A 24,165-nucleotide genomic window follows, 5' to 3' on the forward strand; every position below is an offset into this window, starting at 1 on the left:
ATCTCATCTATTTTGTCTATCAGTGAATTTTCCATGGCTGACACATATTCAGTGCTTAATAAATGTCATTGAATAAATGAAAATGCCAGGGATTGTAGTGACCATGGTGTAATGATAGGTTTTGACCTTTGAGAACTTATGTTTAGAAAATTTAGCAGTTGTGCTCCTTGGTATTTACCTAAAGGTATTAAAAACGTATGCCTACACAAAAACCTGTACATGGATATTTATAGCAGCTTTGTTCTAAAAAATTAGAAGCAACCAAGATGTCCTTCAGTGGGTGGATTGATAAATAAACTGTGGTCCATCCACATAATGGGGTATTATGATATTATTCAGTGCTGAAATGAGCTATCAAGTCTTGAAAAAACAGGGAAGAACCTTACATGCATATTATTCAGTGAAAGAAGCCAATCTGAAGTGGCTACAATCTATATGATTCCAAGTCTGTGACATTCTGGAAAAGGCACAACTGTGAAGACAAAGAAAAGATCAGTGGTGACCAGGGTTTGGGGAGGGAGTGGTGATAGGCAGAGATCAAAGGATGTTTAGACCAGTGAAAATACTCTGTATGAGACCATAAGATGAACACTTCTCATTATACATTTGTTCAAACCCGTAGAATATACAAAACCAGGAGAGGACTGTGATGTAAACTGTGCACTTTGGGTGGTAATGATGTGTCCGTGTAGATTCACTGATTGTAACAAATGTACCATCTGATGGGGGATGCTGATAATGGAGGAGGCTGCGTGTATAGGGGGAGGAAGTAGATGGGGAAAACTTTTATACCTCCGCCTCAATTTTGCTGTGAACCTAAAATTGCTCTAAAAATTAAAGTCTTTTTTTTTTTTTTTAAGATTACATTCTGGTAGTGGAGACAGATAGATCTTCTCAAGGCAGAGTATATAAATATACTTACTGGGCAGGCAGGAACATGCGTCTCAGAACCCAGCTGACTGGTAGCTTTAGAATGCAAATTAACCCCCGGCCCCGATTTACAGGGTGTCCTCCTGGGTCTTCTGAGTGTGTTCAGAGAATTAAACACATGTGTTGGGAACTCCTACCATTTTCCAGGCGCCATGCCCGCTGCCATAGTCAGAACAGCAGAGTACAGGTGCACTGTTGTGCAGGTGGCGTGAACAGTCAAGGCAGGAAGTCAGGGTTCAGTCTCGCATTCACACTGAATAACCAGCAGGCTTATTCTGGGGCATTTGTTCAATGTGATCATTGTTCAGTATTTGCCTTGCTTTTTTGGTCATCTTTTAAAATAATGCCTAGAAATAGACTCATAAGAAAACACAGAAGCCCTGAGACCAGAGACAGCCTTTTGCTCCATTTCTAGAAAAAACTCATGTGGCAAAAGCATCTCAGCCTGGTAGCTCAGAATTATCTAGAAATGTGTAGGGAGAAAAATAATTTAGGTAAATGGTCCAACGTGCTGGAGAACAGTTCAAGCTTTCAAACACTCTTTCCTTCTTTTCTTCTTTCTTTCTCTTTCTCTCTCTTTCCCTCCCTGTCCCCTCATCGCCTCCCCCACTCCCACCTCCTTCTGCAAAACAACAATCATTGTCATCACAAGGGATCTGCTGAGACAGGGCTGGATGTGGTTCCTGGGGACCAGCTGCTGCTCTGGGTCCCGTCTCTCCTCCCCTTCCTTCTTGCTGGCACGGCTGAGCTGCAGCCATACTGTGCACTTAAAAGGTGTCTCAGCTTCACCCCAGGGGTCCCATGGTCCCATGGAGGAGGTTAAACTTATATTAAAGGACAAGTTTCCAAGGGAAATAGAACTTCTGCGAAGCCAGTCCTTTTGGGAGGAGGCTGTGTGTTCTAGCTAGAGGGGAGAAGCAGCCAAGCAGTGTTCCTGCCTGACCCCTCCAAACACACACATACACACACACACAACACACACACACACACACACACACACCTCCACCCCAGAGAAAAGAAAAATATCTAATGAATATTTCACTGATCCCAATTCCTTAAAGGCAGTGGGTAATTATTAAATTGAGAGACTCATGGAGCACTTTTCTAAATGGAAAGGCTTATCAACAATAGATCAGGAGCAGGTAAAATTAATAGTTATAAACCCATTTCCATAAAAATGGACTTATTACCAGGCATGCCAGCTGCCTGAAAGTAAAAGACCCTTTTCCTCTGATTTCAGGGAAATGACTTAAAAATCTGTGCATAAAATGACTGACTGGATTGTTAATCCATTCATGTTAACCTGGACTTGGGCAGGTTCCTGTAGCTGGTCCACAGGGGGACAGCACAGTTAAGGGGGGCAGCCCTCCCATACAGACCCTGCCCCCTTTGCCCAAAGACTGGCTACTTTGGCACCCCAAAGCCAGAGTGTGGATTTAGCAGGATTAAACTGCTGGTAACAGACTTACGTTCATTTTCTTCTAGTGCTGGATTTTCACTTTCTTGGCAGTAGTTTTTCTGAGGTTTACAGAATGATGAGACTCAGGAGGCATTAGAAGCAGCTCCTTAGATCTGGTTACAAGCACGGAGGAGCCCAAAGAGAAATCAAAGGTCTGATCTGATAAGGCCGAGCATCTTTTGCAGGAGGAGACTTGACCGATAAGTGGAGCATCCCGGTGATCAGAGAGGTGACTTTAGGCTGGAGAATGGTGGCTGGGAAAGGGCGGTGACTGAAGCCAAGAACTGAGTGCCCAAGTCCCTTAGATTCTGTAGTCACTCTGGCAGTACCCTGGTAAAAAGGGGGTCTCCTGTTAGGGGGTTCCCATGTGAGCCCACTCCCATCCTCTCCTGAGACCAGTCTTTTGTCCAACACATATTCCGTTCCCCATGGAAACTTGTGCAATATAGATACTTGTGCAAATAGATACTTGATGATTTACCCACAACACCAGCTGGGACTACCTGGCAGTGTAACTTTAATTCATTATGTGTGTGTGTTAGTTGCTCAGTTGTGTTCGACTCTTTGCGACCCCGTGGACTGTAGCCTGCCAGGCTCCTCTAACCATGGGACTCTCCAGGCAAGAATACTGGAGTGGGTAGCCATCCCCTTCTCCAGGGGATCTTCCTGACTCAGGGGTTGAACCTGGCCGAGTCACCTTCATTCCAGGCAGTTTCTTTACTGTATGAGCCACCAGGAAAGCCCTAATACATTTATGCTTCAATTTAAATGGCCACTCTATCGGACACAGTGATATCAGAGAGTTTCTTAAAACCTTGGCTAAGTAGAAAAAATGCTGGGCATGACTAATTCTAATGTAGTGCTATTTGGGGTAGAATTCCATATCAGACAGGTCAGTGTAACATATATCCACTTTTTTTTTTAAATTTTAATGGTGCTTCAGTTTAATTCTAAGTGTAATTTTGTAAGTAAGTCAGGTTATAGACATTACTTAACTATTATTTCCCCCATTTAAAAAATTTTCCACAATTAAAAAATTTTATTGGGATATAGTTGATTTATTGGGATATAGCTGACTCATTGGAAAAGACCCTGATGAAAAGACCCCGAGGGCTCAAGAGGAGAAGGGGGTGACAGAGGATGAGATGGTTGATTGATGGCATCACCGACTCCATGGACATGAGTTTGAGCCAACTCCGGGATGCAGTGAAGGACAGGGAACCCTGGAGTGCTGCAGTCCATAGGGTTGCAAAGAGTCAGACATAGTGACTGAACATCAAAATCATTGATTTACAATGTTGTGTTATTAATAGTTTCAGGTATACAGCAAAGAGAATCTGTTACACACATATCCGCTGTTTTATAGATTGTTTTCCTATACAGGTCATTACAGAGTATTGAGTGAAGTTCCCTGTGCCATCCAGTAGGTTCTTATTAGTTATCCATTTTATATATAATAGTGTGTGTATGTCTGTCCCAACCACCCAATTTAATCCTCCTCTCCTCTCCCTTTTTCCCATGGTAACCATAAGATTGTTTTCTATTATGTATCCGTGACTCTATTTCTGTTTTTGTAAATAAGTTCATTTTTACCATTTTTTTTAGATTCCGTGTATAACAATTCCATATGATATTTGTCTTTCTTACAAGGAGCTAGATGGAAGATTTAAAGGACAAATTTACGATAGCCATTTTGTCAATACTATGGTTTTTCCCCCTAAAGTTTTCAGTGGGAGGGAGCTGTCCGTGGTAGGAGATTCTGCTGGGCAAGAATCTTTACACCTGAGTGACTGAAGGTTTAGGAGCTATGAATCAGTCACACTTGCTGTTAACATTCCCTGGATCCAGGTACAGCTAGATTTAGGATGATAGACATAGATGTATGGACGAGAAGTCATTCACGAATCGCATGCTGGGTGGCTTTTTAACTCTCTGTTCAGTAACTTCTCCTGTCAGTACAAGAGTCAGCCTATAGTTTACAAGTTCATGTCAGCGATGAGAGGCTCTCCCTGTGCAGAAAGGTGCTCAGAATGGCGCTTGTCCTTTTCACTTTTGTGCGCCCTGTCCGCTTTCTTCTCCCTCCTCCAGATACGTGTACCATGTTGTTACTCCATGAATGAAGGCAGGTGGGGACTTCTTACATTACCTCCCATCCTATCCCATTTCAGGTGGACATGAAGCATCCACCATGGTATCTTATTGTGTGGCTTATAGTTGATGTCACGAACCATACACGCTGTGGGGTCCTTTACCATGATTGGTCTCATGATGCTCCCGCAGGTCCATGTAGTCACCGATGTTCTTCCCAAATTCTAAAGCTCAGAGTTTGAACCATGGATCCACAGACACACAGGTAAGTAGCAATAGAAACAGCCAGATCCAGGCTACGTCTCAAGACTGGAGTGACGGTGGCCCTAGATGAAGGGTTTGGCCACGTCCTGTGTGTGGCGCTTGGATCATGATGTAGGCAGATGCGGAGCTGGGGAGGACAGAGCTGTGACAGTGCCCAGAGATGCGGTGCGGTCTGAGCTGCTCACTCGGGGAAGGACGGTCTACTTTCTGCAGAGCCCTGAAGATAGATGGTCCGTCCACTCTGAGGTGTGGGTCATCTATGGCAGCCTGTGAATCAGGCTCTATCGACACTGCCGTGTGACTTGTTGAACTTGGCGATCCTTCGGTTTGACAAAGAGGAATGTGGCAATTCATCTCGTGCTTGACATTCTGCTGAATCGCAGTTTTAAACTGCACTTTGCCGTGTGTGTTTGTTTTCCAGAACAAATGGCTCCTTCTACGAGATCTTGCAAGTGGACTTTGGAGTGGACAACAGCAGTGGCCTGGCTGGTGCCCAGCAGATCACCTGGCAGGTGGAGTACCCCGTGGAGGACGCCCCGAGGGAGCTGGTCGTCTCTGAGATCTTCATCAGCCAGACCTCCTTTGTGGGCATTGTCCCACTTGCAATGGTGAGATGTCAGGCTTCAGAATCAGTGTCGCAAAGATGTTTTCTTTGAGGTCTTTTTTTTGGTCTCGCCATGTAATTTGTGGGATCTTAGTTCCCCCACCAGGGATCAAACCCAGCAGTGGCATCCCAGCAGTGAAAGCCCCAAATCTTAACAACTGAACTGCCAGGGAATTCCCTGAGTACTTTTAATATTAAAAAAAAAATGAGCATTTTGTAATCTGCTGTTTTCTATCCACCAGATGAAGCTGTTTGAACAAGGGAAATGCACTTAAATTATATTTTATTTACCCACTTTCCGTAATGCCTCCCTAAAAACTATTCAAGGTTTGCTGCGTAAATCCCTTTTCTTTGTGGATGTTGTTGAACTGTGTCCTGGAGAACCTGTGTTTCTTTTTTTCTTTTTTTGTCTCATCCTATATCCATCTCAGGACCAAGTACTCCTGAGAGAACATGGTTGCATTGAAATCCATCAGGCGTGTGTGATGGGAACAGCCGCTCTGAGTCTATGCTGAGTGACCAGTTGACAGTGGCTGGTCAATTGCCTTGAGAGTTCCCACGTAGCTTAGGGATTGGCAAACTCTAAAATGTATATGGACAGAAAACCTTGTTGGAAACTGACCAGCTGAACCTGGATAGGGTCCCAGAGTCCATGAAACCATGTATGTTTCTGTTTCTGGCCTGGGGGTGACCAGCTTTCTCCTCTGAGCTTGGCCAAAGCTCAATTCATAACCAGGCTCAGGGGCTACATCTGAGAACAAGGTCATGGACAAGGTTCCAGAACCTTAAGAGATGGTGCTGGTGTGTCCCAGGGAATAAACGCCAGGAGCGCCATATTCCCAATACCCTTCCCCACACTGGAAATGTTCAAATGCATTCTGCACTGCTTTGACATTCCTGTCTAGAACCGAAGAGAGAGGCTCCACACTTGGTGATTTCAGGACATTCTGGGGGTGCTTCTGTCATCCATACTCAAGTTGGGTACCAGGGGTGAGTCCTTGCAGATAAAACCCTCTATCCTACAATTAACTCTGCAACTCCCATATCTGTGTTCTTGACTCTTTTCTTTCCTCCAACACATGCTTGCCCCCATCTCCCCACATCCAATTCCTTCTCTTCCGTTCAACTGATAGAGAGATACCATCCCCAACCACAGTGACCAACTGGCTCTCCATCCCCTTGCTCATCACCCTCTGTCCACATCCTCACCTTCATCTATCTTCTTCATGGATATTACCAGTGTTTGAGATTTAGGATTCATTGTCTATCTTCCTCCCCAGAAGGAGAAATCCATGACGGTAGGCTTCTGGTCAGTTTTGTCCACAGCTGGGTCCCCAGTACCTAGAACAATGCCTGCGACACTTACAATTTGTTGAATGAAGGACTGAATCCCATGCTGTAATCTGAGCTACTGGGATCATCTAGTTCTTGAAGGCTAGATAGATGGGGATGATCTGCATCAGCCGTGATCTGCATTTTGTTGGAGGGCAGTCACCTGGGGAAATGCTAACTGTGCCTCTTTCCCTTCCCTTCTGCTTCCCTACCCTGCCTGCCTCCGCTTTCCCTTCCCTTCTCTTCTTTTCTTTATGAAAGCATGAGTTTTTTCTTTTCTCCCCCATCCCCCACTCCCCACCATGTCTCTCACTCTCTTTCACTTCTCTCTGGTTTTCTGTCTAATTACCTAGCTTTGACCTTAGAGATTTCTTTTCAGGGGTGGCTTGGAGTTTAGGGCTGCAGCCCACCATTCTACTATAGTTCTTAAAACTAAAAAGCCCAGCTCTACTCATGCAGATAAAAAAACAAGTTATCTTTCAAAAAGGTTGGAATTAAAAATGAACACACTTGATGAGTTTCTAGGCAACTGGACACACAGGTTCAGCCTAGGAAAAAGCAAGAGATAATCAGACTCCTTTTTAGCCAAATTGACCTGAAACTTTATGCCAAGGCTTGGGCACAAATACTTCTTTATTTCAAACAATATTCATGTGTCTACTTTGTGTTCTGGTGAATGGTGATGAACAGATACACACAGTCTCAGCTCTCCGGGTCCTTGCATTCTAGGAGAGGAGAGTTCAGAGTACAAGAAACAAGTGCATTTGACCACTGCAGACAATGATGGAGAAATTTATGCTGGGTCATAGAATAAAGAGACAGGGATGGGAGTGGGCAGTGTCAAGTGGTCAAGAAGACGTCTGTCTAAGGATCTGATGCTTGCTCTGAGAACTAACCAACAAGAGGAACCAGCTATAGAAGGCTGTGGAGGAAGAGCATTGCAGGCAGAGGGAACAGTGTGCATCTTCAAATGGAAATAAGCTTGTTTAACTTGAGGGACTCAAAGAAAGGCCAAGCCATGGGATACAGACAGCTGGGGAAAGGTACAGGAAAGAGATGAGCTTGGAGAGGAAGCCAGGGGCAGCTTTTCCAGGCCTTGGAAGTAACAGGTGACATTTCACGGGTCTTCCAGTGTCTAGTTCTCTGTGTCTATATTAGTCTCCTCTTGCTGCTATAGCAAATTACCATTAACAGACTGGCTTTGTGTGCATGTATCCCAAGTCGTTTCAATCCTGTGTGACTCTGCGACCCCATGGACTGTAACCTGCCAGGCTCCTCTGTCCATGGAATTTCCCAGGGAAGAATACTGGAGCGGGTTGCTGAACCCTCCTCCAGGGATGTTCCCCACTCAGGGATTAAACCCACATCTCTTACATCTCCTGCGCTGGCAGTCGGGTTCTTTACTACTAGTGCCGCCTGGAAAGCCCAGAGTGCTTTGAACAACACAAATGTATCTTACAATTCTGGAGGTCAGAAGTCTGAGATGGGTCTGCAGGACAAAATCAAGGTGTCAGCAGAGCTGCATTATTTTGGAAGCTCTAAGAATCTGTTCTTTGCCCTTTCCAGCTTCTGGAGGTGCTCACGGTACTTAGCCCACATCACTCTGAGCTCTGCTTCCATCATACATCTCTTTCTCTGACTCAGACCCTGCTGCCTCCCTCTTCTAAGGGCTGATTACATGGGGCCACCTGAACAATGCAGGACACTCTCCCCATCTCAGGATCCTTACGTCAATGGCATCTTCAAAGCCCCTTCATCATGTAAGGTCACATATTCACAGGTTCTGGGATCAGGACGCAGACATATTTGCGGGGAAAGGTATTGACCTATTAGATGCATTAATTCATTAGACAGCAACCTTATAAGAAATGTGCTATTATCCCATCGTGTGGATAAGGACACTGAGGAACAGTAATAATAAATAAGTTGCCAAAAGGTGTGCACCTAGTTGTGCTGTGGAGCTGGGTTTGTGTGTTTGTGTGTATTTGTGGCACATCTTTGAAAAGACTCCCCAGGCTCCATGCCCATCTTGGACTTGGACGAGGAAGATATCGATGATGGTCATAATGGGCAGGGGGTTGGGCTCCTTTTCGTCAGCGACAACGCAGACTTCCTAATCCCTGTTTCACAGGCGACAGAGTTTCAAATTGATCTGAGTGGATGGCACGCTCGGTTACCTGAGGGCCACTCAGTGTCAAGCAATGCAGTGGTTAGAACACAGCCTCTGGATCTGGGTTCAGATCCTGCCTCTGACACTTAGCAACCACGTGACCTCGGGAGAATGACTTAAGTGTTCTGTGGTGACTCGGTTTCCCCATCAGGAACCTGGCCCAGGATTGTGGTGATGTCACATGTGGGAATTTCTCAGAATAGAGCCTGGTGTCATATTAGTCATCAGAAATAGAAGTGGTGGCAGTTAGCTTAGAAGAGTAGCTCGCACAGTGAAGGACGGAAGGGATTTCTGGCCCCATGGTATTTTGAGGTCATTGGATTAGACAGAACACCAGTGTGATGTGTAGAGATTAGTTATCATAATGGGAGAGGGTAGAGTGGCGGGGGGGGGAGCATGTCAGGGGAAGCCCAGGCTGGTGAACATTTTGACTGCAGCTTGCCCATGGGAAGCTACATTTCTGAAAGATATACTTTTCTTTCTTTTTTTCCTGATTCTTGCTCACCACCCCCCTGCCCCCACTGCCACACACACACGCACACACACACACACTCACACACAGGACAGAGGCATGTGAAACCATTTTAATATATGATTTGTTGGCACTCTGCTCCCTTGACATCAGGGTTCAGGCTGCTGCTCCAATGACTGCAGTTCACTCCACTTGCCTTGTTGAAACTCCAAGGACTCCGTACGCTCTTATTTTCCTGGGATGACTGTTCTGAAGGCACCAACCACTTGGAGACTTTAATCCCCTGAAGCTCCTGCTTTCTCTCATGGAGTGTCTCTTGCCCTCCCTCTGCAGCTGTTTTTCTCCTTTGCTCATTTGCTTGCATGTGGCCTAGGGTTCAGAGGGGACAGCCTTTGTCTTGGGAGTTTCCAGCCCTGAGCCAGCTCTAAGGAGAGATGGTTCACCCCAGGGAAGGTCCAGCAGGCATCTTTGGGGCTCTTGGGGTCCCAGGCCTCCTGCCAGGGGGCCTTAAGTAATTAAGTCATGAGCATAACTCAGAAAGCTTTGAAGGCTTATCAATAAGGTTTTTTCTGGTCCCTTGTCTTGTTTTATTTAAAACTTAAAAGGAAAATCTAAAGAGGGCTTGAATGCATCCTCCTAAAACCTTACAGATAAGGCCACAATTCCAACCCTCTTCCCCGAATGAACTATGTTTTATCATTTTATTTTTCTCATTCAAGACTTTGTATCTACCTTCGTACACAGATACCTGGCTGCAGAAAGCAAATGATTTTTTTTTTTTTTTCGCATGGCTGTGTTGGAAAACAAAGGGCATTGCGTTGAGTATCACATTCTTTACAGCCAACAATATGTCTTGGAGGCTTTTTCGTACCCAGATGAATAGAGCTGCCTCATTCATTTAAAAAAAAATTACTCTATAATATTCTGCTGTGGGCTTATCCATAGTCTATTTCCCTACTGGTAAATATTTAGGTGGTTTCTATTTCTTTCTTTCTCTCTCTCTCATGTTTTTTTTTTTTTTTTTTTGGGGGTGGGGGTGGTGGCGAGAGGAGGTTACCACCATGCCTCTTGTAAAAATTCCATCTAGTTTGGAGGTAGAAGGTGGGTTTTATATCATGTGCCAAATGGCAGTGGCTGTTAGAAGCAGGAATGAGGATGGTGATCAGTCAGTAGTGTGTTTTGCAAGCTACATTAGTTTTCTGAGGCTGCCATGAAGAATTACCACCAACTGGATGGCTTAAAACAACAGGGATGGATTCTCTCATAGTTCTGGAGGCTAGAGCCCCAAACCCAAGTTGTCAGCCGGGCCCGGCTACCTCTGATGGCTTGAAGATTCTTGGTTCTTCCTGGCCTTCCAGCTTTAGGCGTTCCTTAGCTTGGGGCTGCATCACTCCCTTCTCAGCCTCTGTGTGTGTGTCAGCATCTCTGCATGTCCCCTCCTTATAAGGACCCCAGTCATGGCATTTGAGTTCACCCTCAACCAGTATACCAGGCTTCCTGGGTAGCTTAGCTGGTAAAGAGTCTGCCTGCAATGCGGGAGACCCTGGTTCAGTTCCTTGGTTGGGAAGATCTGCTGGAGAAGGGATAGGCTACCCACTCCAATAGTCTTGGGCTTCCCTGGTGGCGCAGATGGTAAAGAATCCACCTGCAGTGTGGGAGACCTGGGTTCGATCCCTGGGTTGGGAAGATCCCCTGGAGAAGGGAACGGCTACCCACTCCAGTATTCTGGCCTAGAGAATTACATAGACTGTATAGTCCATGGGGTCGCAAAGAGTCGGACATGACTGAGCGACTTTCACCACTTTCATCCAGTATAACCTCATCTAACTAATTATATCTGCACAGACCTTCTTTCCAAATAAGGTCACAGTCTGAGATTTCAGTGGACATGAATTGGGGGCAGGGGGCACTATTTAGCCCACTATGGGGCAGGAAGAGGGAGGGGTGCATATATGCCACGGACTTGTCCACTAAGATCTGGATGGGATTTGGGGCAGCTTCGTCCTACACCTTCAACATCTTCAGTGAGATTGGACGTTCTGGATAATAACTCTAAAAGCTATCAGGTCCTTAGTCATTAACTCAGCCACAAAGTGTTCACATTCAATAGTGTTGATTAGACTTCATTTCCCAGGACTAGAAAGAGAGTCCAGTACCTTTGAAAGGTATTTTTGTGGAAGCCTGACTTCAAAAGTCCATCCAGAAGACCGGAGTCCCCCTTCTTCCACCAAAACAAATCTGTCAGTATAATTACTTGTTGGAGATTGCATAGAACACCTTGCTGTGGGAATCCAGAATAAACCTGACTCAGCTCTGTCTTTGAGCCTTTCTGATATATAAGAAAGAACAGGATGGTCGGGAAACAGCCATTCCTGGTTATATAGACACAGTTTCACCTGACTGATCCAACATGTTCACAGCTGAAAGGAGTAATTTTAAATTGTCCAGCTGAAGGTTTGTCCAGTGGATGTACTTTACAAATGACCAGAAATAACCATCTCGGTCGGATAAGACTGAAGCCACTCACTTTGTAAGTGCCGCCATATGCATCTGTCTAAACTGTGGGATGCAGGTCAACTCCCCACAGCCAAGCATGTGATGCCAATGAGCCTGTTCAGAGAACCTATCTCCGAAATGGCCCCATAGCTGGATGGAGATGCTCTACCATTTCCTAACTGACTTAAAAAATAACAATATAAAAAGATTTGTTCTTGAAGAATGATAAGGAGTCAGCAAACTGGAAAAGGAGAAGGAAGAAACCCATTAAGATATTTGGTTCCTTTGACCTGTGTCTTTTTTGGCGGAACTTTGCTGCCATACACTACCTGAAGATGAACAGGAGAAACAGACCCAAGAAGTAAGTCCAGGAAAGAAACTGGTGACTGTCAGTTGAAGGAACAAAGTGATAGAAGTCTGGGTGTTTCTGTTGCAGAAATGTGACATGACAAATTTCTAAGGCTGCGTCAATACCATGAATATTTATGACCTATCTCACCAAAAACGTCTGTCGGCCACGGCCAGCGCATTCATCAGATTCCTGCTTGGGAATTGTTCTGTTTTGTTGGGTAACGAGCCCTGAATGACAAAATTGAGAGCGATTAAGTGAAGGGTTTGTGCTTCTGTTTTACATGCCCTTAGAGGTGGTAAAATCATCAAAAGGCTGTATTCTGAAGAAGTAAATTTCTTTTGGAAAAAACTTCTTTTCCTGTTGGTGGATGAACTGGATTATTTATCAAAATGTGGGGTTGGGGATATGCAGGCATTTGTGGGTACTGACTTCCAGGGGCCACCTCTGAGGCTCTTGTTTGGCAATGACAAACCAGAATCCTTACAAACCAAAAGACTTTGCCTGCCTCTGTCCTGGTCAGTGAAGGGACAGCCCCTTCTCCGCAGCTGGGGAAATGTGTAGGCGTGAATACTTTGGCCACCTGATGTGAAGACCTGACTCATTTGAAAAGATCCTGATGCTGGGAAAGATTGAAGGCAGTTGAAGAAGGGGACGACAGAGGATGAGATAGTTGGATGGCATCACTGACTCGATGGACATGAGTTGGGTAAACGCTGGGAGTTGGTGGTGGACAGGGAGGCCTGGTGTGCTGCAGTCCATGGGGTCACAAAGAGTCAGACACTACTGAGTGACTGAACTGAACTGTGTGCTTGAGAGACGTCAGAGTGCCACAACTAAAATCTAACCTGCCATTTACTTAAGCTTTGTGACCTCAGCCTGCCTTTGGCACCTCAGTCATTCTGTCTGTAAGATCAGATCAGATCAGATCAGTCGCTCAGTCGTGTCCGACTCTTTGCGACCCCATGAATCGAAGCATGCCAGGCCTCCCTGTCCATCACCAACTCCCGGAGTTCACTCCGACTCATGTCCATCGAGTCAGTGATGCCATCCAGCCATCTCATCCTCTGTCGTCACCTTCTCCTCCTGCCCCCAATCCCTCCCAGCATCAGAGTCTTTTCCAATGAGTCAACTCTTCTCATGACTGTAAAAGGGGTACTAAAACTCTCACTAGGGCAACCTCAACAGGTTACTTTGAGGATTCAATAAGGCAACATTATATTCAGTTTTTATTACAAAGTAAGAATATGATAGATGTCATCAGCTTCTTTTCATTAGAATTCCATCGTGCTTAAACAGGAGACACTTAAGAATAGTGATGAAATTAAAATATTTCCTAACAGGGTGGCACTAACCACTGCCCCATGGGCATGGATGCAGCCTCTAAGTAATTGTTGTAGCCTCTCCCCTCCCCGCAGGGCATACCAGCTGTACATAAAGTCTTCCTGAGAGAAAGGGCAAGTTAAAGTTGCCATTTTGCATAGTTTACTGCAGAGTCCAGCACACCTTTTCCTAAATCGCTTTATATTTGCAAACCGCCAAGATGGCGTTTTTGATTGACTTGAATTTTTTTCCGAGGAGAGGGGATCACGGGCGGCAGTCCCCGGGGTGCCCACTAGATGGAGCTCACAGACCAACCAGCTCGTGACCACGCAAGCCCTGCGCTCCCCTCCCCCAGGCTCCCTGAACCCCTGCCCCTCTGGCCCAGTGTTCACCCCTGTCAGCCGACGGCTTCATCCGGCCGTTTGTTCACCCCGGAGCCCCGGTTGGCTTCAACTGTGAGAAATGTAGGTCCCCACTTCGGCCCTACCCAGCGCTCAGCACCGCACCTGGTGCACACCTGGTCCACAGCATCCGGCCTCTTGGAAAGGTGCCGCCTCCCCGCCAGCACCACTGCCTGCCCTGCGGCTGAATGAAGCCTGCGTGTGACTTCTTTTTATGAGAGGTTTTACTATTTTACTTTTAAATAATATATATTCAATAAGTGTTAAAACAGAAAAAAGGGCAAATCCCAGCGCCCCCTGTATGACATCAGTGATATTAGAGAATCATCATTCCAGACGGGTCACATCCACGAATCCACAGCCAGAGGAAATGGCTGGCGGATAAACAGTGATTGGACCCCATATTTTATAACAACAAAATCCTACTCTAGGCTGTATTTTATTTGTGAAAGTGTTAAATTCCTTTTTATTTATAGATGCAAGAAGACAAAGCAGTAGACTCCTTGTATTTCATAAAACAAACAAGAAAAAAAATTAGCTGACAAGAAATTTTTATTTTTAAAATACCTTGGTAATTTAAGAAAGGTTTGTAGAAGAAAACATACCAAGGCTTGGAACTATTATTATCATTATTATTAGTATTACTAAAAATGCTACTTGTCATCTCCACCGTCATCACCACACCACCTCTGTTTCTTCCACAACACAATTTTAGCCAGTGATGTCAACTCTTTAATTGGAAAGTAGAAGGAATAACTCTCTGAGATTTCTTGCCATTTCCCCATCTGGATATTATTGGTTTTGTAAGTTTTACATTGTTAACGTCTGTAACGGTGATAACCTTTGTGAAGCCTGGTTCCTGTTTGTCTCCTTTGTTAATTCTGATGCTGGGAAGCCAGTCTTGCTTGCTTCATCTTTTACCCCAGCCATCTGCTTCTTTCCATCCTCAGAGATGGTGCGGGTCCATTATCTGCTGATGGCCTTTTTCTGTTGTTGCTGTGGACTGCAATGTTTTATTCCTTTATTCCCATTTTAATGCGATCTAGAGGATAAATCTAGTCTGATGGTCCGTCCACCATAATCCCAACATTCTTTAGAAACTGTAGGACGCGGTTCAGATTTAAGGGGTAGGTTGTCAGTCATTCCTTCACACACCTGCCAGAGTCCTGTGTGCCAGGCACTGGGGAGGGAGCTGGGACGGATAAGGGAGACAGTTCTTAGCACTGGTGATGTCAGCAAAGGCTTTCTGGCCAAGAACAGAAACGTGTGTGTTTGTGTGAAATTGCTTTAACAAAAGACAAAATATTCTATCCTGCAATGAAAGACCAAGTTAAAATCCTGACATCCTCGGGTGGAGTAATTGTGCTTTTATTGATTTAGACTCAGCAGGAGAAGCTGGTGGTCCTTTTCTGAGAAAAGGAGCGAGGCATTGAGAGAAGACCAGGGGATGGGGCGCTGTGGACCTCAGGCCACCAACCCCTCTGACCCCCTCTTCCGTTTTTCCAGAACGAGCATTGACCCTGGGAGATGCCCACCCTTGGCTGGTGAAGGTTCTGAGGTCCTGCTCTCTCTGCAGGAGGGGAGCTCGCTGATGGAGTCAGCCCCAGGGACTGTCCTATCCAGAGAAATCGGACTGGATGGAAGGCAGTCTAGTTTGGAGAGGGCTGCACTCCACCTGGGATTCGTGTCCATCTCCGAGCTCCCTGTGGTCCCCTAGGGCTACCCAGAGATCCCATCAGAGAGACAGCTGTGCGGGGAGTTGGGGGTGTCCACACAGGACGAGCTGCCCTGCTTCTGCCTCCATGTGGTGTGCTGGCCCCCGACCTCCTGTTCCTCTGGCCCTGGAGGAGAGAAGAAACAGGAACGCGAGGGGGGGCTGACGCTGCCACGTCTTCCTTGGGGTGGTGATGGGCCGCCACCCAGGTGGTTACATGTCAGAGCCAAAGAGAAGTGGCTGGTAATGAAAAGACATCGTCCCCAGGGAGAAGGCCTTCAGTCTGCATCTCCCAGATGAATGGGGACAGGGAAAGAGCAAGAGTCACAGCCAGGAACTCGCCCAGGCCCAGGCTCCACGGGCTCTTTGGGATCATCAGCCTCCTGAGGACAGGCACACAGTCACACGTTTATAAAACTCCATGGTACCTGCAACAGTGCTTCCGATGCCACAGGTCAGGGAGCTTGACATCAGTTCCTGCAGGACTGTGTTCACACGTGAATGGATGGGCAGTGGGTGTGAGAGCAAAGAGGGGGATGGGGACAGGAGAACGGGGCTCATTCCTCCCATCTCCCTCACCCTAATCCCCAAAGTGCAGTGGGATTGTGCTTGAACCAGTTGGATCATGATCTTTACATCTGAAGGAAAGATCCTGACATCAGTAGACTAGGCGTTAGTGATAAAACCCAGAGGGGAAAAATTGAAACAAGGCAAACAGAAACAAAGAACAGGATCTCAGAAAGAAGCCTGCACTCTCATGTACACTGTGGCACTGTTCACAGTATCCAAGACTGGAAACAAATGTCTCTTGACAGAAGAATGGATAAAGTGGTGTGCACGTGCAATGGAATATTTTTTAATAGCCTTAAAAAAGAAGGAAATTTTGTCATATGCAATGACAAGGATGAATCAGGAGGACATGATGTGAAGTAAAATAAGCTGTTCACAGAAAGACAAATAATGCATGATCCTGCTTAGATGAGAAATCTATAATAGCCAACCTCTTAGACACGGGGAGTAGAATGGTAGTTGCCAGGGGCTGGAGGGAGGAGGAAATGGGATATTACTACTTAGGGGGCTTCTGAGGTGGCTCAGTGGCTCCACCTGCCAATGCAGGAGACTCAGGAGAGTTTGATCTCTGGGTTGGGAAGATCCCCTGGAGTAGGAAATGGCAACCCACTGGAAAATTTCATGGACAGAAGAGCCTACATGGGCTACAGCCCATGTGGTCAAAAAGAGTTGGACAGAACTGAGCATGTATGCATGCAGGTAGGCAGTTAACAGATATAAAGTTTAGTTACTCAAAATGAACAAGTTCTGAAGATCTGCTGTGCAGTTATTGCAGAGGTGTAGGCCGGATGGAATGGGGCATACACCAGGAACAGTGCTGAGACATTATCAAGGAGCGGAATTGCAAGTGTCCTTTTTGTTGGGGAGCCCTCAAGCTAATTCCTTCTGTTGCCCTGCGAGAAAACAGTTTGAGGACTCTGGAATTCCTCACGAGTTAGGAATAAAGTATGGACAAGCAGCTACATTTGTCATTACGCAACATCCCCTTTAAAGTTGCCTCTACATAATGGGAAATGGTTAGTCCCAGGGAAGTTTCTCAGAAGACATGATTGGGTATCAGCTATATTTGAAAACATTGCATTAAGACTTTGTCCGCTGCTGTGATGTATTGTTTATCATCGTGGAGATTAATTATGCTTGTTGTGACAATAAGCAATGTGTTGAAACAGCTGTCAGGTGTTTTCTGGGTTAATCTCTGGAATTAATGAGGGCTATTGACTCTCAGCGAATCTGCCTCCTGGCTCTGTGGACCCCCCTACACTCTTAGGTTTCAGCCTGCCTTTCAGGTCCCACTTCTGTGCGAGTCAAACAGTTCTTGGAGAGCTTTCTTGTACATGGCACAGGCATTATAGATAGGAGCTAATTGTGCTTGTTCCTGCTCACTGAGGTGAGAAGGTGGGAAACAGGTCAGCAACAGCCCTCCTTGACAATGGGTTTCTGCCCTGTGCTCAATGGGGACATGGCCCAGAGCTTTCTATAATCCCTCAGGAACACTTGGTCACTCTATTATGCTGATCTAAAGATCCCAGAGACGATGGAAGGTCTTCAGCACTGGCCTGGGAGACACATTTTACTTTTTAGTTCATTCCTATTTTGCTGTGTGATGTTAAGCACATTCCTTAACATCTCTGTTTTCATCTCCTTTCTTAAAAATTCAGATTCTGCTGAAATGAACTAGTGTAACCATTTAGGAAACCTTTTCCGATAGGTCCGTTTCACTCATCTTAGACTCTTTTAACAATTTTTATTGGAGTGTAGTTGCTTTGCAATGTTCTGTTAGTTTCTGCTGTACAGCAAAGTGAATCAGCTATACATATACACACATTCCCTCTTTTTTTGTATTTTCTTCCCATTTAGGTCACCACAGGGCATTGAGTAGAGTTCTCTGGGTTCTCATGAGTTATCTGTTTTATACAGTGTATATATGTCAATCCCAATCTTCTAATTTCCCCTTCCTCCTTTAGCACCTTGGTATCCACACATTTGTTCTCTACATCTGTGTCTCTATTTCTGCTTTGCAAACAGATTCATCTGTACCATTTTTCTAGACTCCACATATATGTCTTACTATATGATATTTGTTTTTATAGTTCTGACTTACTTCACTCTACATGACAGTATCTAGGTCTATCCACATCTCTGCAAATGACACAATTTTGTTCCTTTCAATGGCTGAGTAGTATTCTATTGTATATATGTACCACATCCTTTTTATCCATTAATCTATTGAGGGACATTTAGGTTGCCTCCATATCCTGGCTATTGTAAGTAGTGCTACAGTGCACACTGGGGTGCACATATCTTTTGGAATTATAGTTTTCTCTGAGAATATGCCCAGGAGTGATCACAGATTTAGAACATCCAGAATAGGGAAAGTTAACATCATAAATGGTATCATATTGTTATATTAAGAGATAAAGGGAAATTCAGAGTACAAAGGGCTCCTAAACCTTCAAGAACATTTAGCAAGCCCTATGCCAGTTTTCATTTTGTTGCCCATCAGCTCCTACTCTGACCTTCTCTGCCTGCTTTGGCCTCTTGGAGCTGGACTGTGCAAACATTTTTGCCTTTGTCAGATGGTGTAATATTGGGCTTTTCCAGAAGTGGCCACTGGAGAGACAGGGCAAGATGTACCAGGGGACAGGGCTTTCTAACTATGATATGGTCTTGTTTCCATCCCCTGGTACAGCTCCCAGCATCATGCAAAGACCCTGCGATGCTCACTGTCCAGGGAGTTTCACTGACTCACAGGGGGTGATTTCCTGCTCACCTACTGGGGTGACCTTACCCATGGCACTCAGTACAGTCTCCACCGGCCAGTGGGCTGCAGCACACCCTCTGCAGTGTCTGAATCTCAGCCTCGGAGACTTGGGGAGGGGGTGCTCTTCATGTTTTACCCTTTCTTGGACACCCTCCCTGAGATCTAGAGCTGGTCTCTAGGGCTGACATCTGCCTTCTTATGTTCTCTAGAGTTCTTTTTTTTTAGTTACCCACCTTTCGTTAGTTAGAAATCCCCATTGGGAGGGAAATTTGAAGAATAGATACAAGTGTTTGTATGGCTGAGTCCCCTTGCTGTCCGCTTGAAACCATCACAACATTGTTAACAGGCTATGCGCAGGCATGCTAAGTCACTTCAGTCGTGTTTGACTCTTTCCAACCCCATGGACTGTAGCCAGCCAGGGTCCTCTCCCCCTGGGGATTCTCCAGGCAAGAATACTGGGGTGGGTTGCCATGCCCTCCTCCAGGGGTCTTCCCGACCCAGGGATCAAACCCACGTCTCTTATGTCTCCTGCAATGGCAGAGGGTTCTTTACCACTAGCACCATTGGGAAGCACCCTAACAGGCTTTTCCATCTTAAATTTTTCCTGATCAAATGACTGATGTTTCTGTCTCCTGACTGGACTCTGATTGATATATTACCATATATGGTTAGGTGTTAACATCAGGGTTTCTCAGGTGGTTCAGTGGGGAAGAATCAGCCTGCCACTTCAGGAAACATGGGTTCAGTCCCTAGGTTGGAAAGATCCCCTGGAAGAGGACATGGCAACCCATTCCACTATTCTTGCCTGGGAATTCCCTTGGACAGAGGAGCCTGGCGGGCTACAGTCCATGGGGTCGCAAAGAGTTGGGTATAGTTGCTGACTAAACAGCAACAACATTAACACCAAGAGACGTTAATTTTTATTTCCCATAACCAATTCTTATTTGATTGATCATGTTTAAATATGTTTCCACAGGATCCTTTTAGGCTACCTTTTCAGTGAATGAAAGCCTGATTATCTTTAAGCTTTACTAGAGTATAACATACACCAAAAACTAATCACACCATTTCTTTTTCATATACTTAATGATTTAGACTGAAGATTCTTACTCTTTTAGTTTTGAAATCACATGGGGAGCTAGTTTTTTAAGTTATTTATTTGTATGTGTGTTCTCAGTTGCTTCAGTCATGTTCAGCTCTTTGCAATCCCTATGAACTGTAGTCCACCATGCTCCTCTGTCCATGGGATTCTCCAGGCAAGAATACTGGAGTGGGTAGCCATGCCCTTCTCCAGGGGATCTTCCCGACCCAGGGATTGAACCCACGTCTCTTATGTCACTTGTATTGACAGGCGGATTCTTTACCACTAGCGCCACCTGGAAAACCCCCCAAATTTTTTATTGAAGTTTTTTTTTCGGCTGCGTTGGGTCTTTGTTGCTGCGTGAGGGCTTCTCTTATTGCAGAGCACAGGCTGTAGGGGACATGGGCTCAGTAGTTGTAACGCACAAGCTTAGTTGCCGTGGTACATGAAATCTTTCTGGGCCAGCGATCGAACCTGTGCCCCTGCATTGGCATGTGGATTGTTAACCACTGGACCACCAGGGAAGCCCAGGGAGCTACTTTAAAATGTGGATTCTTAGGCCTCACACCTAGAGGCTGAGTTACTCTGATTTATCATTATATGGCCTTTCTGTGTACATTTTCCACCCTTAATCCTTAAAACCATCCTGTTAAATGCCTTGATCTCATTTTACTGCTTTATGGCTCAGAGATGTATATTGTAGCAGATGAAGGGTTGGGTTGGGGTCAGAAACCAACCCCTGGGTTTTTGATTCAAGAGCGTATTTCCTTTCCACTAAACTGCTTTTCTAGCACAGAATGAAACCTCTTTTCTGTGTCTTTCATATAAGTGATGAGGGAATTGAGTCAGGCAAATAATTTCACTTTTCACAATATTTTTTCTCATCGAAGAGAATTCATGAAACAGAGACACTTATAAAGAAGAAAATAAAATCATCTTTTTTCCCCATTGCCTAGAGGCATGTTGTGACACATCTAATTCTAGTTTCTTTTCTGTGTATCTATGTAGTCTTTAACAAGAGATGATCATATTTTACTTTTTACCCTTTCCATTTTTAAAAAAAATTTTATAGTTGGACTGGTTTGCTGCTGTTGTGTAATAAAGTTCCCTAGAATTTAGTGGCTTAAAACCACAGTCATTTAGGGTCACTCATATAGTGGCTGGACAGCTGTGGTGATTGGGCTTGGGGGGGACAGTTCAGCTGGGGTGGTTTCAGGGGGTACCTCTGGGCCATGTGTCTCATCCTTCTCCTGGGACGAGCCTGAAGTGAAGTGAAGTGAAGTGAAGTGAAGTTGCTCAGTCGTGTCCGACTCTTTGCGACCCCATGGACTGTAACCTACCAGGCTCCTCCATCCCTGGGATTCTCCAGGCAGGAATACTGGAGTGGGTTGCCATTTCCTTCTCCAGGAGATCTTCCCAACCCAGGGATCGAACCTGGGTCTCCCGTATTGTAGGCAGACGCTTTACCATCTGAGCCACCAGGGAAGTCTAGCTCTAGGGACCAGCCTAGCTCTGTTCTATTCATGGCCACAGTGGACACAGGAGGGCAAGCAGACTTAGCCATAAAGAAAGAATGCCGTTTGCTGCAACAGGCATGGACTTAGAGATTACCGTACTAAATGAAGTAAATCAGACAAAAGACAAATAAGATGTTGCTTCTTTGTGCAATCTAAAATACGACATAAATGAACTTACCTACAAAGCAGAAACGGACGCACAGTCTTCAAAGACACACTTGTGGTTGCAAAGGGGGAGGAGGGGTGGGGAGGGATAGATTGGGAGTTTGGGATTAGCGAATGCAAATTGGTACATAGAGGATGGATAAAGAACTAGGTCCTACTGTGTGGCGCAGGAAACTATATCCAGTATCCTGTGATAAAGCATAGTGGAGAAGAATATGAAAAGGAATGTATAAATGTAAGACTGAACCACTTTGCTGTACAGCAGAAATTAACACAATGTTGTAAATCAACTATATTTCAATAAAATCATAATAAAATAGAGGACAAGCAGAAATAAATGCAGTGCCTTGCAGCCTGGGCTGAGAACCGGAACATTGTTTCTTCTGCCTCCTTGCCACAGAAGGACAAATGATTTTCTTTTCTGCCTCTCGCTCCAGTCTCCTACATGCGAAGGAGAAATAACCTCTCAATTTCTCGTGAATTCCTCTCAGTAATAGCTCCTGTCACTTTGCATTATCTATGTATACTCAAGCTCATTTAAAACACCATCTGATAAAATAACCTGTATAATTTTCTTCACAGATGACTATGAGCAAAAAAATAATGAGTCCTTTATTAGATCATAGTACTCTATTTGATGCGGGCTCTAAGCTCCCGATGAAAATGTTGAATAGCTTCAACTTCCCACAGAAATGGAAATGAAGAGAAGAATCCAGTCTGGGTTAAAGCCAGTGACTGGACTCTGGAGGTTCAGTGGTCTCCTGGGTGGACTGGATTTTTTTTCTCAGCAGAGATGGAGAGAGGGGTCATTTAGACTGAGATTTGATGAGGGTAAATGTGGCCCCACCTTTTGTCTGGCTCCTTTTTAAAAAAAAAATTATTTATTTTATTTGGCTGTGCCAGACCCTAGTAGTGACATGTGGGATCTTTGATCTTCGTGAGGCATCCAGGAGTTTGAGCTGCAGCATGTAAACTCTTGGTTGCGGCATGTGGGATCTAGTTCCCTGGCCAGGGATCAAACCCAGGCCCCTTGCATTGGGAGCTCAGAGTCTTAGCCACTGGACCACCAGGCAAGTCCTTGGCTCCTTTTTTAAAAAATATCTTCATGTTGTCAGTGTATTTCTGAGCTCTAGTCCCAAGAGAGCAGGGCCCCCGAGACTCCTGCTGTGATGTAATCTCATTGTAAGAAAACTAAAAGTAACACGTCTAAAAACCGCCTCATCATGCTCCCAGGCCCTTCCTTGTGCTTGGAGACCCCACCAGATGGGCCTCCTTCCTTTTTCTCAGCTTCCTTTTCTTGAAATGGCACTACTTTATTTCTCTATAAGGTTCTCTGTATCTGTTTCTTGGACAATGGTTTAACCTCAGATTGTAGATAAGCTTCTGGATCAGTGGCTTTGTTGCTTCGTTTCATTTCATGCTATTTGAAATCCTTTTCTGTGGTTTTAGAGTCTGAAATGTATCAGTTGATGGAAATAACTGGATTTCCTGGGGTGTGATGGGCACACTCTTCTGTGAGAGGTTGGGAGAGGGGCATGTGGTGATCCAGTCTGCAGAAGAGGATTCAGGCTCCGCTCCTGCCAAGTGGCTTCCCAGCCTGAGCATGCTCAGGACTGCAAGTAAGGTTGTCCAGGTTGCTTACTGCTCAAGGGCACGGCCACAGCCATGTCATCCACACCCCAGACATTGCAGAGTTGGGAATTAAGTAGGACAGTTGTATAGCAGATGGCAGTAAAGTGCCTCACTCTAACAAAATCGGTATATTATAATTTTCTGAGGGATGGATGAGGTACCACCTTTTAATTTGCATCAGGCTCTCTGTGGATTAACAATAGCTTTTCTGCAGTAACTGTTTTTTTTAGGGAACGTATTATTTCCTGCAGTTATTCAGACTTGTCATTCATTAACACTTGTTTCTCAGTTGTGTCCTATTCTTTGTGACTGAGTGGACTGTAGCCCACCAGGATCCTCTGTCCATGGGGATTCTCCAGGCAAGAATACTGGAGTGGATTGCCATGTGCTTCTCCAGGGGATCTTCCCAACCCAGGGATCGAACCCAGGTCTCCTGCATTGCAGGCAGATTCTTTACAGCCTGAGCCACCAGGGAAGCCCATGAATACTGGAGTGGGTAGCCTCTCCCTTCTTCAGGGGAACTTCCCGACCCAGGAATCAAACCAGGGTCTCCTGCATTGCAGGTGGATTCTTTACCAGCTGAGCTACCAGGGAAGCCCATCAATACTTACCAAATATTAAATGAGCATCTATTATATGTCAGCCTCAGGGCAAGGCCTGTGGGATGCAATGAAGAGTGAAAGGAGCAAAAAGCACCGTCCTTCCATCCTAACCAGGAAGTCACTTGTGAAACAACCAAGGACATACTTGGTTATGTGATCACAGTTGTGGCAGGTGCTGTAACAGGCAAGTATAGGCTGTTGTTACAAGAGCATATAATGGATGGGGGTGAGCAGA

The 24,165-nt window shown here is 45.3% G+C and overlaps 1 protein-coding gene across 1 annotated transcript in view; it reads left to right on the forward strand.

Annotated features, from left to right (window-relative positions):
* Positions 1 to 24,165, forward strand: part of TMEM132B (transmembrane protein 132B) — a 380,713-nt gene that overhangs the window by 295,780 nt on the left and 60,768 nt on the right. Inside the window, exon 4 of the mRNA XM_070386331.1 lies at positions 5,163 to 5,349. Within this exon, the coding sequence (XP_070242432.1) occupies positions 5,163 to 5,349 (187 nt within the window). The remainder of the gene's footprint in view (positions 1 to 5,162; positions 5,350 to 24,165) is intronic.

Source organism: Bos mutus, chromosome 17, assembly GCF_027580195.1.
Source record: "Bos mutus isolate GX-2022 chromosome 17, NWIPB_WYAK_1.1, whole genome shotgun sequence".
Taxonomy (NCBI): Eukaryota; Metazoa; Chordata; class Mammalia; order Artiodactyla; family Bovidae; genus Bos; species Bos mutus.